At 29.6% G+C, this 15,921-nt stretch overlaps 1 protein-coding gene across 1 annotated transcript; it reads left to right on the forward strand.

Annotated features, from left to right (window-relative positions):
- The first annotated feature begins 9,843 nt into the window (after positions 1 to 9,843).
- LOC113856328 (phospholipid-transporting ATPase 1-like) lies at positions 9,844 to 15,570 on the forward strand. Its single transcript, XM_027488113.1, has 7 exons — positions 9,844 to 11,769; positions 11,914 to 12,220; positions 12,651 to 13,359; positions 13,455 to 13,578; positions 13,733 to 13,952; positions 14,257 to 14,715; positions 15,092 to 15,570. The coding sequence occupies exons 1-7, from the start codon at positions 10,143 to 10,145 to the stop codon at positions 15,309 to 15,311; spliced, it is 3,666 nt and encodes a 1,221-aa protein (XP_027343914.1). The 5' UTR covers positions 9,844 to 10,142; the 3' UTR covers positions 15,312 to 15,570.
- The last annotated feature ends 351 nt before the right edge of the window (positions 15,571 to 15,921 follow it).

A 15,921-nucleotide genomic window follows, 5' to 3' on the forward strand; every position in this document is an offset into this window, starting at 1 on the left:
TAATGCATTAAAGTGCATGAATTAATTTGATTAAAAAAGAAAATATTTTTACATAAATAAATAAATTAAATAACATATTATGTATATACCCTAAATTGAATATATTTACGTAAATGTCCTAATTTGAGTTATATAAAAATTCATTTTAGTCAACTTTTGCAGAAATAAAAAATTGATTTTGATCGTTTTTCATTCACTCTACTACTACTGTGTCTGTTACTATTGTGTCCATCATAGAAATTGGTTTAAATTGATTTTACTACTATCTACTATTGCACTTATCGTAGAAGTCGATTATAATTGATTTTATTTGACCTGTTTACTGTATAAAAAGAAATATATTATAATCGACTTTAGTTTAGCAAAAACAATTTGAAGTGACTAAGTGATGTAATATACCCTCATGCACATAAAAATGCAATATTGACTTCAGGTGCAAAGATATATCGAGAACATGTCCATTTTAATCACCACCAATGAAGGGATCCATAACCACACTACCATTTTCAGCTACTGTCATGACATTCATAACTAAGTGTCACTGTAGAAAGAAACATATTGGAATGATGAGTTAGTTAGAGAAGGGGACAAGAAATTTGCTCTATGTGAGGCACATGTGGGAAAAGGTGAAGAAAATAACGTAATATGTAAAAGTGCACGCACAAGAAGAGCCTATTAAATGTTGAGAGAATTTGTGTGGTAAATGAAGTTAATATATAATGAGGATAGAGAAAAGGGAAAGGTGTGAAAAATTTGGTAGAACCCATCTCTTCTTTCTTTGGACTCTTAGGGGATATTTTTGTTACTGATATTTTACCTTCTATGTATCTACTTCACTAATTTAAGGTTAACTTTTCCTTTGTAAGAAACTACCATATTGCTATATCATAATACCATACATAGATTTTATTTCCATTTTTATACCTTCAAAATTCTTATTGTTATGAGCTGCTTACATTGGTGTTTTCATTAGTACTATGATAGAGAACACATGATTGAAAGAACTTAGTGACAATATGAAATTATTTTTGAATCTAATGGAAAAATGTGATGCAAATTATAATGCAAGGTTTAAAAAGATCAAATCAGCTCTTGAAGTGGTCACTATCTTCCAATCACCCAGTGATGCGAACTTCAATTTTGGTGCAGGAAACTCTCACACTCTACCATTTCAGGTACTGGCTTTTCTGAAATTCAATGACACCAATGTGCTCCAGTGGATATTCAAAGAGAAGCAATTCTTTAAGTATTATAGCACTCCCAACTTACAACAATTAACTATTGCATCCATTCATATGGAGAAAGATGTTGTGCCCTAGTTTCAAATGATGTAGAAGAACAACCCATTTCTATCTTGGGTAAGCCTTACTCGCGCCTTAGAATTAGAATTTGGCCCTTCAAATTAACAAATGCCCTTGCTATATTTTCAAAATTTGATGGATTAAGTTTTTCAAGACTTGCTTAAAAAATTAGTATTGATGTTCTTTGATGATTTACTGGTATGGAGTCCCTCTTGGCCTTAACACTTGGACCATTTAAAAGCTATTTTAAAAATCTTGAAGAAAATTAACTTTATGCAAAGTTATCTAAATGCCAATTTAGATTAATTGAGGTGGATTATCTCGTTCATGAGGTGTTTGGAAATGGTGTAGCAATGGACCAATCAAAGTACAGATTGTTTTAAACAACCAAATTCCATCTTCCTTGAAGCAATTATGAAGTTTTTTGGGCCTAATTAGGTACTATAGAAGATTTATTAAAATCTATGCAACAATAGTTGTCTCTCTCACTAATTTATTAAAAAAAAAAAAGTATCTTAAATGAGATTCTCAAGCTACTACAACTTTTTGACAATTAATAGAAGCTATCATAGTAGCACCAATTTTGGCTTTACCAAACATTTTAAAACTATTTATTTTGGAAACCTTTGCTTCAAAAATTGGTATTGGTGTCATTCTCAACCAAGAACACCAACATATTGCATTCTTCTCTAAGAAATTATCCCTTAAAATGCAAAAGCAATTTGCTTATACTAGGAAGTTTTATGCTATCACCGAAGCCATTGCAAAGTTTAGGCATTACTTATTAGGCCACAAGTTAATTATCCCCATTGACCAAAAAAGTCAAAAAAACCTCGTTGATCAAATAATTTAGACAATAAAGCAACAAGCTTGGCTTCAAAAAAATCCTTGGTTATGATTTTTCTATTGAGTATAAGTCTGAAAAGGAGAATTATTTTTAATGGCTATCTCTTAACTTATATGGAATATCATTAGCTTGGTTAGAGTTGCTATTACCTCTAATACCAAGAATAGTGAATGTGACACCCTACCTTTTTATAATTTCAAAATATGTATTATTCTATACCAATATAAATGAAAAAGATTTTCTTTTTATTGATCAAGTGAGACTGAGAGAACTTTTTAAAACCTTTTTGGAATCTGAATCTTTCTCAAATTCTATCAATAAAATAAAATAAGACAAGGTAAATTGAAAAGACACATAAATTATGTCTGTTGATAATTTAAAGATAATTACCAAGTATCATTTCTATTTACACATCATAATAATTTACAAAATGTTATTCAAAAGCTGCAAGATTTAAAATAATTAAATACATAATCAAAACAAAAATAAATCATACAAGCAATTATTGTCTAAACATCAAAATCAAACTGGGAATACAGTGTTACCATCTCCACTATCTCAGCTATATCTTTGGTAGTTAGCTCTTCATCTTCCTTGAGATAGGCATCTTCAAGGTCTGTCACAACCTTTACACTAGTGAAGCTCTCACAAGTCAACTGAGTAGACCTACCCAAAAGATCATGATCATAATAAGTGTACATATTATTTACAGCCCTTGGAGGCCTAACAGTGCCTCAATAAATATAAAAACACAGAATATGGTGAAACCTATTATTTCTAGGGAAATCAAAAGGTACATTATGATTCAAAATTATTTCTAAAGTACAAAATTCATTATCTCCAAAATTAACATTTAAACTAAGATGTATAAAATTATAATATTCTCTAAAAACATAATCTAGTCTATTATGTATAGTATACTCTCTAAGACTAATTCTTCTCTAGGGATTCGCCATCCTTGTTTCCTGAAATGGTTAGTAAGGATGAGCATCCACTTTATCATATAATATCATTTAATTCAATTATTAGTATCACAACATAATCATAATCATGAAATCAAAGATAACTTTATAATTTCAATCACAATTTAACATATTAACAATTCTCATATAATTTCATACACATTGAAATCTATCATAATTAGTACATTCATCTCTTTCAAATACGCACTCTCAGTACACTGTGATCACAGATGTACGATGCCTCTAACATTTCTTGATGTCTTACTTAACTAAGTAAATAGTCGCTGGTTAGTCCATGCACATGAATACAACGTATACAATAACAGACCTCTTAGAAAATGTATAGTTAGGAGTCTAGTGAGGAAACAAGTGTGAGGCTATGTGAAGCTTTCGCTCTCAAAAAGAGTGTGTACACGTACGTGAATGTCGTGCACCACCTTATGTTTCTTCCATATTTTTCATCGTCTCCAGACTCTATACCTCTAATGTATCTCTATAACTATTCACACTAAATTTATCAAGAACTTTATATTCCTCCTATATTCATATTATACTCATCCTATATTCATGTTATTATCTAATCACAAGATCGTGCTTAATAAAGTACTTCTAGACTAAGTCCTTTCCACTCACAGCATAGAAATACAATTTTCAAACATATATTATCAATATAATATAACCATTTCTAGTCAGAATATATCATAATACATCCAACATTGAGTTCTCATCACATATTTCATATCAACACAACATGATTACTCAATCAAACAATCAAACACTTCTATCACTAGCTTTTTCTCATAAGTACTATTATTCAAACATATATTCTTATACAATAATCACATAATACTACTCCCATGAGCATAAAATATAGAATTTAATAAATAATAAATTAAATTCTATATGTCGAGATCCAATGAATTAAGTCAGAACCTTATTAGTCTATTTATAGGTTCTGATTAGGGTAAATTAAGTGGCCAAAACGTGAGCCTTGATAAAAGCTCAAATACAATTATTAAATAATAAGGGTCTAAATCTCACAACAATATTCAGCAAATTTGTTTCAACTTCAAAAAATCATAAAAACTTGAAAACAACTCCAAATCTAGCGATCTATATATGCATTTTAAAGTCTTGGATGTGTAAAATCCAATGTAACTGGAATTAGTCAAAAATGATATCTGTACAAAAAGTTATGGCCAAAAGAATAGTTAGAAATCAGAATAACCGAAAATATAAAATTAAAGCATTTATTTGTAACAAACCTAATTTATTCAAATAAATAAAAAATAATAAAAATTCTAAAAATAAAACATATAAAAAATATTTATTAATCAAAATAAAACTATAAATATAAATCTAAAATATGTAACATCAAATTTTAATTAATTAATTAATAATAATAATAATAATAATAATAATAATAATATATAAAGTACAATTTATTTTAAATTAAGAGAACACATAATTTGTAAAAAATATTATTTTATATTAATAACTTTTTAAAAGAAATATATTAAAAAATTTAAAAATCAAATAAAAAAATTACGAAATCTTTATTCAAGTCATCTTTTAAGTTATTCAGCTAAATATCAAACAAGTAAACCAAAGACTCAGAAATAAGACAAAGCCACAGAAAACAGAGTAGTTATGCTGTCGCAAACCATTAGACGTGTAGATGAAGTGAAAATGATTCGAATCTTAAAGTTAATTTTTTGTTTTTTAATAATAAAAGTTTAGGAAGAAGAACTCGGTTCGAAATTCGAACCATATATGCAAAAAAATTATATTGTTAAGAAAGCTTTTCCCTTTAGCTATTGATTATATATCAAGAGATTACTCTAATGGATAACATTTAAAATTTGAGTGAATAGTTATCTAACAAAAATATAGTTATAATGAGCAGAAAAACTATCCATTTGATTAGTTATATATTCTCCGTCTTATATTCTAGACGTGATTTACTGGTAAATTTTTTCTGGCTGACAATTGAAACCGCTACTAGATAATACAGTTTCTACCGTATTTTATGATTGTCACAAATTAATATTTTATGGCAATTTAATTTATTTAAGAATTTGTAATCACCACAAAAAAATTTAATTATTTTAATTTTTTTCCCTAATGGACACTCTACCAATTCAATATCTTAAATAAATCTAGAGGATTCTTTTAGTAAATATTCCTTAATTCAAACATAAAATAATAATAAAATAAATTATTTTGAACGGTCAACGATTATTAATATTATCAATAGTAATAATGTTTGTTTGTCAATATTTATAAAAAATATGTTACATTTATTGTCAATCTTTGTTAAATTTATAAATTAAAAATATGCAATATTCTTTAATATTCTATACTAATACGTTAATAATGAAAAAAAATATAAAATAAAATAAGATAAAATTATTAATATATCTACTTATAAGAATTTATGTTTGTTAATGATATAGAAAAAAAAAAATACATTATCATATGTTTGAGAGTGTGAATAATAGTTCATATTCGTTATTTTTAAAATTTTTATTTTAAATTAATTCTATATCAATTCTAGAAAAATTTGATGTAAAAGATAATTTTTACATTGTCAAAGTAAAAAATACTTTTTATTTCAAAAATAATCAATGTAAAAAGTATTTTTTTTATATTAATTTCAAAATACAACTTATGTATAAAATATATTTTACATTGGTTATTTAGTAACTAATGTAAAAATTCTAAAAAAAAAATTCTTTATTATTGTAAACTTTAAAGAAGAAGTTTAGTATAAAACTTTTATTTACATAAATTATATGTCTATGTTATGTAACTTTTTGAAATTTATTTAACTTAAATTTTTTTCCAAAATTTCTAGTATTTTTCTTTTTTGTCTAATTTTTACGTCATTTTAAAAAATGACTGATATAAAAAGTGTGTTTTATATTATTATTTTGACAATAAATATTAAAAAATTTATGTTATTTTTAAAAATTTCATCACATTTTTTATTAAATTGGTTAATTATCAATTGATGTAAAAGTCTATTGTAGAATATCTTTTTTATACCAGTAAAAATTAATTATCATTTAAATTGTAATAACAAGATGAAAAGTTAAATCAAAATGAAATCTAAAGTAAAAATGAAATGTCTAAATAGTCAACTAATTTCTAAATTAAAATAATAATTATAAAATCAAATTTTTAATTAACAAAATAAATAAATAATCCTTTTTTTCTCTATATATGTATTTATTTTGCTTTATGTATTCAAATTTGTGTATTAGTGTAGAAAAAGTAAAGTTATTTTAATTTTTAATTTTTTTTACTAATATACCTTTTAATTGAAAATCTTTACTTCTCTTTATTTTCCATTTGACAAATTTTAATATATTTTAACTAATAATGTATCAAAGAAACGTGTTGCTAGTATTTTTTATATATATACTAGAAACCATCAATTTGACTATAAAAAAGGAGAAAGTTAACGAAGTTTTATGCCAATTTTTACTTGCTAATAAATGATATGATATTTTTATTATTTAAAATCTACTAATAATTTGTGGTTGCTTTTAATAGCAATAAATAATCAATCAAATTTATCTTTACAATTAATTATAATATGCAAAAATATATATTTTTCTCACACAAAAAATTTACTTTTTTAAAAGTTAAAATAATTATATTTATTGAAACTTAAACTTAAGAGCACATGTTAATAACAACTTTCTGTCAGCAATTCTAAGATTTTTGGAAAGGCTATTAAGGTTCATTTGTTCAAATATTGTATGCATAAGTGGCCAGTAACCGCAACAGAATTTAATTGATGTAAAAAAGTCTAAAAAACACTATTTTTTTATATATAGAAAGTAATGTTAATGAATAACTATATTTTATACTGATATACTTAAATTCAAGTTGAGATTGCTTATAAAACATGTATAAACACGATAACCATAAATGAGAGTGAAGGGAAATAAAAAGAGAAGCTTTTTTTCATGGAGTTGGAGAGGTAACCCAATCTCATACATGTACAAAGCACTTCTGAAAATTGAAGTGTGCGTGGGAGGGAAACCCTATTAAAGCATTTAAATATATACAATTTTATTACAACGTTAATCTTATGAAACGTTGTAATAAATAAAATCATTTGAAGCTTTGTAATAAAGGAATAAATAAAATCTATTATAGCATTTGTTCATTTGAAACTTTGTAATAAACCATACAATTACTTCATTTAATCAAATACTATAAAGACTATTATTTATTACAGCATTTCATCTTTAAAGCGCTTTAATATATTTTAGAAAAAAATTTATCTTACTTCTTATATGTTTGATGATGGATAATTTAGACATTGACTTTTGAAAGCATGCAATGCAAGATCTATACTTTTAAAATTGTGCAAAGAAACATTTTCATTACCCAAATGTCTAATTCCTTTATTTTTTGAACAAAAATATTCTTAAAAATATTTGCTACAGAAAAGGAGATTAGGGATTTAAGAGTATTTCTGTCCAAAAAAATAAGAGATTGAATGTATGAGTAATGAGAAGGCTTCTTTTCACATTTTAAAAAACATAAAGCGTTACATTACACATTAAAGTTAGAATCTAAATTGCACATGACCAAATATATAGAAAAATAAAATAAACTTTTTTTTATATTTTTTTTAATAAAATTATTGCATATGTTTGTATAGTCATTTTAATATTACTAGTGTTAAATCTCTTTTCTTACATAATAAATCCATGTACTTATGGTTAAAAATGATAATTTTTTTGTATTATTTAATTAAAGTAAAAGTGTCTAAATACGAATATTTTGATATTCATAAAATTTTGAAGTAAAAGTTTTATTATTTATGGTGATCATATTTAAGCAGAATTATTTTTAATAAAAAAACATATAGATAATTTAGACAAAAACAAACATTACAACTACTAACCACGCAAGTATGAATTTAAAGATAAATATTTTTAAAACCAAATAAAAGTCATAAATGTTATATTATCTTATTTAAATTTTAATTGTTTTTTATATAATTATCCGAGGGAATACGAAAGATATCCCCGGAAAAAGCTTTGACATAACAGTGTATTAATTATTAAATCATAATTTTTATAAAAAAAATTGACTTATTTTATTACTAAAATGTTATGTATTATAACAATAAAGATTTAATAAAATTAAATTATTTTAAAATATAATTTATTTTGAAATAATATCTTTATTTTATAATGCCAAAAAAATATTAATTAAATGTTAAGGTCTGTGTCTATGTCATATAAACATCATTATAAAAAAAATATATTTTATAAATATAAAAATATATATAGATAAAAAATATATAAATTTATAAAAATAATAAAATAACAACTTTAATTTTTAAAATTTTGAATAAAATAAGAATATAAATAATTTTTTTATAAAAAATATAATTCAATTTTAATTTTAAAATATATACGTGAAGAAAGAAGTCTTTATACATGTTTTACTTTATTAAAAAGAAAATATTATTTACAATACAGAGATTAATAAAATTATAATTGATTAGTAATTTATTTTAATACATATATATATATATATAATATGTAAATTTGAACATAATATATTTAAATTTTTATTTTAATTGAATAATATCTATACAATATTCAAGAAATTTATTAATGTAGCACAAACCTTCAAATCAAATATAGTAATTAGAAAGTGCTGTCAAGTAGGGCGGGTAAAATGAGGTACTCGACCATCTGTGCTGGGTGAGTAACAAACTTCAATATATCGACCTGAAAAACTTGAAATGTAATTTGAGTTTATAAAAATAATGTTAAAATATATATATATATTTTTTAAATTTAACCCAAATTAGACTTAATCGAATTAAAATAAAAGATATAAAATAATTGAAATGTATTTTGCAAGCTCTCCTAGCAACAGCGCAGCCCGGGCGTTGTCGCTTCTCAAGCCATATATAATATAAATGCAAATTATTAAAATAATTTTTTTTTAATAATTGATTTGTTTTATAAGGATGAAGCTAATTAATACAGCACTGTGGTAATTGTCTACGGATAATATTCCACTTAAATATAATTATTATTCCATTTTCTCAGAGTCAAATTCGGACGCCCCTAAATTGAATAATAAATCCTCTAAGCTGACTTTCTAGAACATCTCTGCCAAAACATGGTTTCAGTTTTTATGCCGAGATTGGTTACTCACCCATGCATACACATCTTCTCTCTCTCATCATTCTAAGACTTTTCCTTCCAACTCTATTAATAAACACAATAGACCAGTATCAACAATAATCGAATCAATGACATCAACCAAAATATTTATTTTATTTATCTATCATTTTTAAATAATATTAATTATTATTATGTATTTATACTCTTTTAAAAAATTGATAATCATATATAAAATGAGAAAAATAAAGAATATATACCAACAAATAATTTTTTATATATTTTTTCATATAATAAACGTTTTTTTTTCATTTATAGAAACTTTTTATTGATGTAAATTTTTAATTTTAATTAAAAATAACATCCTTAAAGAATTATTTATAAATTTTGTTCTTTTGATAACAGTTAAAGTTTTTTTTTAATTAACTTCAAATTACATATAAAAGTTGTTATTATTTATTGTTTGGTAATCACTTATTATTATTATTATTATTATTATATGTTTCTAGACACACATGCTGTCGCCACCTCTTACGACTTATTCTTCACTAATTTTCTTCCTTGCTATTCCCGTCGTAGACTCCCTCTTGTTTCTTTGCAACGTCTTTGACCTCAAACCCCTCTCTCAAGCCACCACGCTTCTTCTTCTTCTTCTTCCTCATCTTCAAGTTCAACACCCATTTCTTATATACCCTTTTCATTGTTTTTCAGCTACCCTTCTCAAACAACGTGTTAATAAAACCAACACATATATATTTGTTGCACAACCACACCAATTGGTTCCTGTTCTAACTCTGCAGTTCCTCTGGGTTGGTTTTGCTTCTTCATGCTTTCACATGTTTTCACTGTTACCATTTGATGAATCATGGGTTCCAAGAAGCCACAGTTAACACCAACAGAAACAATTCCCAATAACAACCAACAAGACCTTCCCACCATTGTTCTCCCTCAACTGTCAAAATCTAAGTCAAGTTCCAGCAACCCAGTTCAGAACCCTTTGATGATGTTGAACTCATCTTCATCCCGCAGAAGTGCCATGTCCATTCACTCTTCTGGGAGCTCTGGCAGGAGCAGGAGCAACAACAACTCCTTCCATGAAGTGACTTTCTCACGCTCAGGATCCAAACCTGTGAGGTATGGCTCAAAGGGTGGTGCTGATTCTGAAGGACTAAGCATGTCCCAGAAGGAACTAAGAGATGAAGATGCAAGGTTGGTGTACATAAACGACCTTGAGAAGACCAACCAGACTTTTGAGTTTGCTGGAAACTCAATCCAAACTGGGAAGTACTCAATCCTCACTTTCATTCCAAGGAACCTGTTTGAACAGTTCCATAGAGTTGCTTACATATATTTCCTCATAATAGCCATTCTCAACCAGCTTCCTCAGCTTGCAGTGTTTGGGAGGGGTGTTTCCATCTTGCCACTGGCCTTTGTCCTTCTTGTTACTGCTGTGAAAGATGCTTATGAGGATTGGAGGAGGCACAAGAGTGATAAAGTTGAGAACAACAGGTTAGCATCAGTTTTGGTTAATGGTAGATTTGTAGAGAAGAAATGGAAGGACATTAGAGTTGGTGAGATCACCAAAATCAATGCAAATGAAACCATACCTTGTGATATTGTGTTGCTCTCAACTAGTGATCCAACTGGGGTTGCATATGTGCAGACTATTAATTTAGATGGGGAATCAAATTTGAAGACTAGATATGCAAAACAAGAGACACATTTGAATAAGGAGGGGTTTAACTTTAGTGGGTTGATTAAATGTGAGAAACCCAATAGGAACATATATGGATTTCAGGCTAACATGGAAGTTGATGGCAAGAAGTTGTCGCTTGGATCATCCAACATTGTGCTTCGTGGATGTGAACTCAAGAATACTACTTGGGCACTTGGTGTTGCTGTGTATTGTGGCCGTGAGACCAAGGCCATGCTCAATAGTTCAGGAGCTCCATCTAAGAGGAGCAGGTTGGAGACACGCATGAACTTTGAGATCATCATGCTCTCTTTCTTCCTTGTGGCATTATGCACTGTCACGTCAGTTTGTGCTGCTGTGTGGTTGAAGCGCCACAAGGATGAGTTGAATCTCTTGCCATATTATAGGAAACTTGACTTCTCAGAAGAAGGGGAAGTGGAAAGCTATAAGTACTATGGATGGGGGTTGGAAATTTTCTTCACATTTCTCATGTCAGTTATAGTGTTCCAGGTCATGATTCCCATTTCCTTGTACATTTCCATGGAGCTTGTGCGTGTTGGTCAGGCTTACTTCATGATTGGAGACAACAGAATGTATGATGAGACAACAAAGTCAAGGTTTCAGTGCAGGGCTTTGAACATTAATGAAGATTTGGGGCAAATTAAGTATGTTTTCTCAGACAAAACTGGTACACTCACCGAGAACAAGATGGAGTTTCAATGTGCCAGCATATGGGGGGTTGATTACAGTTCTACAAAATCCAGCATAGAGGATGAGCAAGTTGAATATCCTGTGCAAGGTGAGATTTATTTTATTATGCCTCAAATTTGTTAGTTTATTCTACTCATAGAATCATTTTTAGTACTGCCTTTAATGCATACCTATCTTGTTTATAGTTGAAATAACAACATTTTCTTTTTTGTTTGTTATTACGTGCTCTCAGTAGATGGAAAGGTCTTGAGACCAAAGATGAAGGTGAAGGTTAATCCAGAGCTTTTGCAATTATCAAGAAGTGGAGTTGGGAATGAGGAGGGAAAACGAATTCGTGATTTCTTTCTAGCACTTGCAACCTGCAATACTATTGTGCCTCTTATTGTTGACACACCTGACCCTGATGTCAAGCTGATAGATTACCAAGGGGAATCACCAGATGAACAAGCATTAGCTTATGCTGCAGCTGCCTATGGTTTTATGCTTATAGAACGAACCTCGGGCCATATAGTCATTGATACTCATGGAGAAAGACAAAAGTAAGTTGAATTTTGTTTTTGATGGTTATTTTCTTTTTCTTTCTACACAAATGGTTACTGACAAACTCTCTATTTTTACAATGAAAATGATGAAACAGTTTGTTGTTAATAGTCTAATATAAGTGTTGTTTAGGCAGATAGGAAGGGGTGTCTAAAAAAACTTTTATGTTTGAATTTTCATGTGTTTTATTGCTTAACCTGTAAGATTACTAGTACTGATCAATACTGTCATTTAAGTATGTCTTGATTCTTGAATATGCTATATACAACTTTTGTGTTCCTTCTTCCCTAGCTCTCTAGTTATTTAGTGCACATAGTAAGTGTACTTAATCTTGATGGTTAGCTAATAAACATGAGATGAAACCTCCTTTAATGTGGTTCAATGCTTATTTATTATTTCTAATGAACCTTCCCATTACGGGCAATGCAGGTTCAATGTCTTGGGTTTGCATGAATTTGACAGTGACCGAAAGAGGATGTCAGTTATCTTGGGGTACCCTGACAATTCTGTGAAAGTTTTTGTCAAAGGAGCAGACACATCCATGCTTAGTGTGATAAAAAAATCATTTAACATGGACCTAGTAAAAGCCACTGAAACCCATCTTCACTCTTTTTCTTCCATGGGTTTGAGGACACTTGTTATTGGGATGAGAGAGTTGAATGCTCCAGAATTTGAGCAATGGCATGCAGCCTTTGAGGCTGCGAGCACTGCTGTGTTTGGCAGGGCTGCTATGCTCCGTAAAGTTTCTAGCATTGTAGAGAACAATCTCACCGTATTGGGAGCATCTGCCATTGAAGATAAACTGCAACAAGGTGTGCCTGAAGCCATTGAATCTCTAAGGAGTGCAGGCATCAAAGTGTGGGTTTTGACTGGGGACAAACAAGAAACTGCCATATCCATTGGCTACTCCTCAAAGCTCCTAACAAGCCACATGACTCAAATTGTAATTAATAGCAACAATAGAGAGTCATGTAGAAAGAGTTTGCAAGATGCCCTTGTCATGGCTAAAAAGCTCGTGTCCACATCTGGGGTTACCAACAATGCTGGAGGAAGTTCTGATGCACCTACAACTCCAATAGCCTTGATCATTGATGGTACCAGCCTTGTGCATATTCTTGACAGTGAGCTTGAAGCACAGGTAGGAGATTAGTCCAATTAAATCTTGAATGGTATTTAGAATGTACTTCTTGATGATGTCTTGTTCGCTGATTTTGGCTACATGTTTTAATTCAGCTATTTCAACTAGCAAGTGAATGTTCTGTTGTTCTATGCTGTCGAGTTGCTCCACTGCAAAAGGCTGGGATTGTTGCCCTAGTGAAGAATAGGACATCTGACATGACGCTAGCCATTGGAGATGGTATGTGACTAGTTACTAACACCTTGCCATTCCCCTTCAAAAAAATGATAGCAAAATAAAATATGACAAAAGCACTGACAGAAAATATTTAGTTTTGACTGGCCTGATTTAGGTGGTGTGTAGTATAATAAATTCATTATGGCATGTGTCACAGGTGCTAATGATGTCTCAATGATCCAAATGGCTGATGTTGGAGTTGGCATCAGTGGACAAGAGGGTCGACAAGCTGTAATGGCATCAGATTTTGCAATGGGGCAGTTTAGATTTTTAGTTCCTCTCTTATTAATACATGGGCACTGGAATTACCAACGGCTGGGGTACATGATACTATACAATTTTTACAGAAATGCTGTCCTTGTTCTTGTACTATTTTGGTGAGTCATAATCCAAGAAATGTGTATATTTGTTGATTCTTTGATCATACAGCTTTCAAATTTTGCCACAGACCTCACCTTCAAAAGTTTTTGTTATTGGGCTTGATGTTCTTCTGAGTCAACCAACCCAGTGATTTAGAAATTATATATATATATATATATATATATATAGCTTTTTTGGTATTTTTGACGTATTCAATAGTCTTCTAAAGTATGAGTTATTGTATTTTTCTCTTTTTGGCAAATTAGATGCATTCCTCAAGATTTTAACATTTTAGTATTGTTATGTGCATCTGTTTTCCAGGTATGTCCTCTACACTGCCTTCACTTTGACAACTGCTATAAATGAATGGAGCACCACACTGTATTCAATAGTTTACAGTTCATTGCCAACTATTATTGTTGGCATTCTGGATAAGGATCTTGGTAAAAGGACTCTCCTAAAGTATCCTCAGCTTTATGGAGCTGGACAGAGACATGAGGCCTACGACAAAAAGTTATTTGTGTTGACAATGTTAGATACTTTGTGGCAAAGCATGGTTGTCTTCTGGGCCCCCCTCTTTGCATATTGGAGCAGCACTGTTGATGTGGCCGGCATAGGAGACCTTTGGACTTTTGGAGTTGTTATTTTGGTTAATTTACACTTGGCCATGGATGTCATAAGGTGGTATTGGATGACTCATGTTGCCATTTGGGGCTCCATTGTTGCAACTTTCGTTAGTGTCATGATCATTGATGCTATTCCCTCACTTCCTGGCTACTGGTATGTATCATCTTTTTCTTTTCCATTCTCTTGCTCTCTTTTTAAATTTTTATACAATAAACCTAATGTTGTATAGCATTCATATAAATTCTATACATATTTGCTGTTTTGGACATGTTATATATTGAACTAACCTTTAACCTAATAAAATACGTTTTGCAATGCCAACTGTTCGGTGTTTTACATGGAAACAACAATTCAAATTTCTGTATCATTTTCTTAAAACAGATTTCTGTATTTGTCTTCCTGACTTTATATGTTGTTTATTTTATTCTGTATATTTGTTTTTCAATTCATGTAGCAAACATCACCTAGTAGTAGTAGTTCTAAGCTACTAAGCAAAAAGACTAACCTTGGTTTCTCCATAACATTGCAGGGCCTTCTTTCATGCTGCAGGAACTGGATTGTTCTGGTTATTGCTGCTCGGAATCGTGATAGCCGCATTGCTTCCTCGTTTGGTTGTAAAATTTGTTCATCAATATTATTTTCCTAATGATATTCAAATTTGTAGAGAAGCTGAGAAAGTTGGGTATGAGAGACTTGTTGAAAGTGGACAGATAGAAATGCTTCCCATCTCGAATAATCTACCAAGATGAGAGAAGTGATCATCTTCCCTTTTTGTTTATTTTGCTTCCTTTTCTATTGTAAAGTTGCACATTCTTTAGGCTACTTCAGAGTATTTCTGTGTGTTGCCGGGGTTTCATTGGTTGCTATCCGAAGGATAGAGAGGTTTTGTTATCACTGCAGAGGTTTTATTGTATCTTCATTCTTTTGTATCATAAATTTAGCGTGTAAATTAATCTTGATTACAGCAGAAAAGAAATAGTTGATTGCATGTTACATATAATCTTTTACATGAAGGGTTGAATTCCTTGCCTCCATCACATGATGATAAATTTATTGCTTGAGCATGTGAAATTCAATTCTAGTATCTGTAGAATTTTTATTGCTATGAGATACGCTGTAGGATGTTCTTTATATTATGCAGGCCACCCTATTAAGGTAGGAGCAGGAACAAGAAATTCGGTTCAGTTAGTAAGGATGAAACAACTTTCTTGAAAGGCTTGAATTCAATTCCTTCTATAAACATAACATTATAATTGTAGGTGATTTATCAGTACCATTATAAGCTCATGCTGGGACTAGTGCCATATACTTGATTGAAAAATCCCTCTAGACTTTATTGCACAAAAGAATATATTATTC

Source organism: Abrus precatorius, unplaced genomic scaffold, assembly GCF_003935025.1.
Source record: "Abrus precatorius isolate BTA unplaced genomic scaffold, Abrus_2018 Scaffold11, whole genome shotgun sequence".
NCBI classification, from domain to species: domain Eukaryota; kingdom Viridiplantae; phylum Streptophyta; class Magnoliopsida; order Fabales; family Fabaceae; genus Abrus; species Abrus precatorius.

Bases quoted from the DNA above. Each gene is read 5' to 3' on its own strand.
- LOC113856328 (XM_027488113.1), top strand. From the start codon at position 10,143: ATGGGTTCCAAGAAGCCACAGTTAACACCAACAGAAACAATTCCCAAT. The intron at 11,770-11,913 runs GTGAGATTTATT...ACGTGCTCTCAG, and splicing joins AGTTGAATATCCTGTGCAAG to TAGATGGAAAGGTCTTGAGA. The intron at 13,360-13,454 runs GTAGGAGATTAG...GTTTTAATTCAG, and splicing joins ACAGTGAGCTTGAAGCACAG to CTATTTCAACTAGCAAGTGA.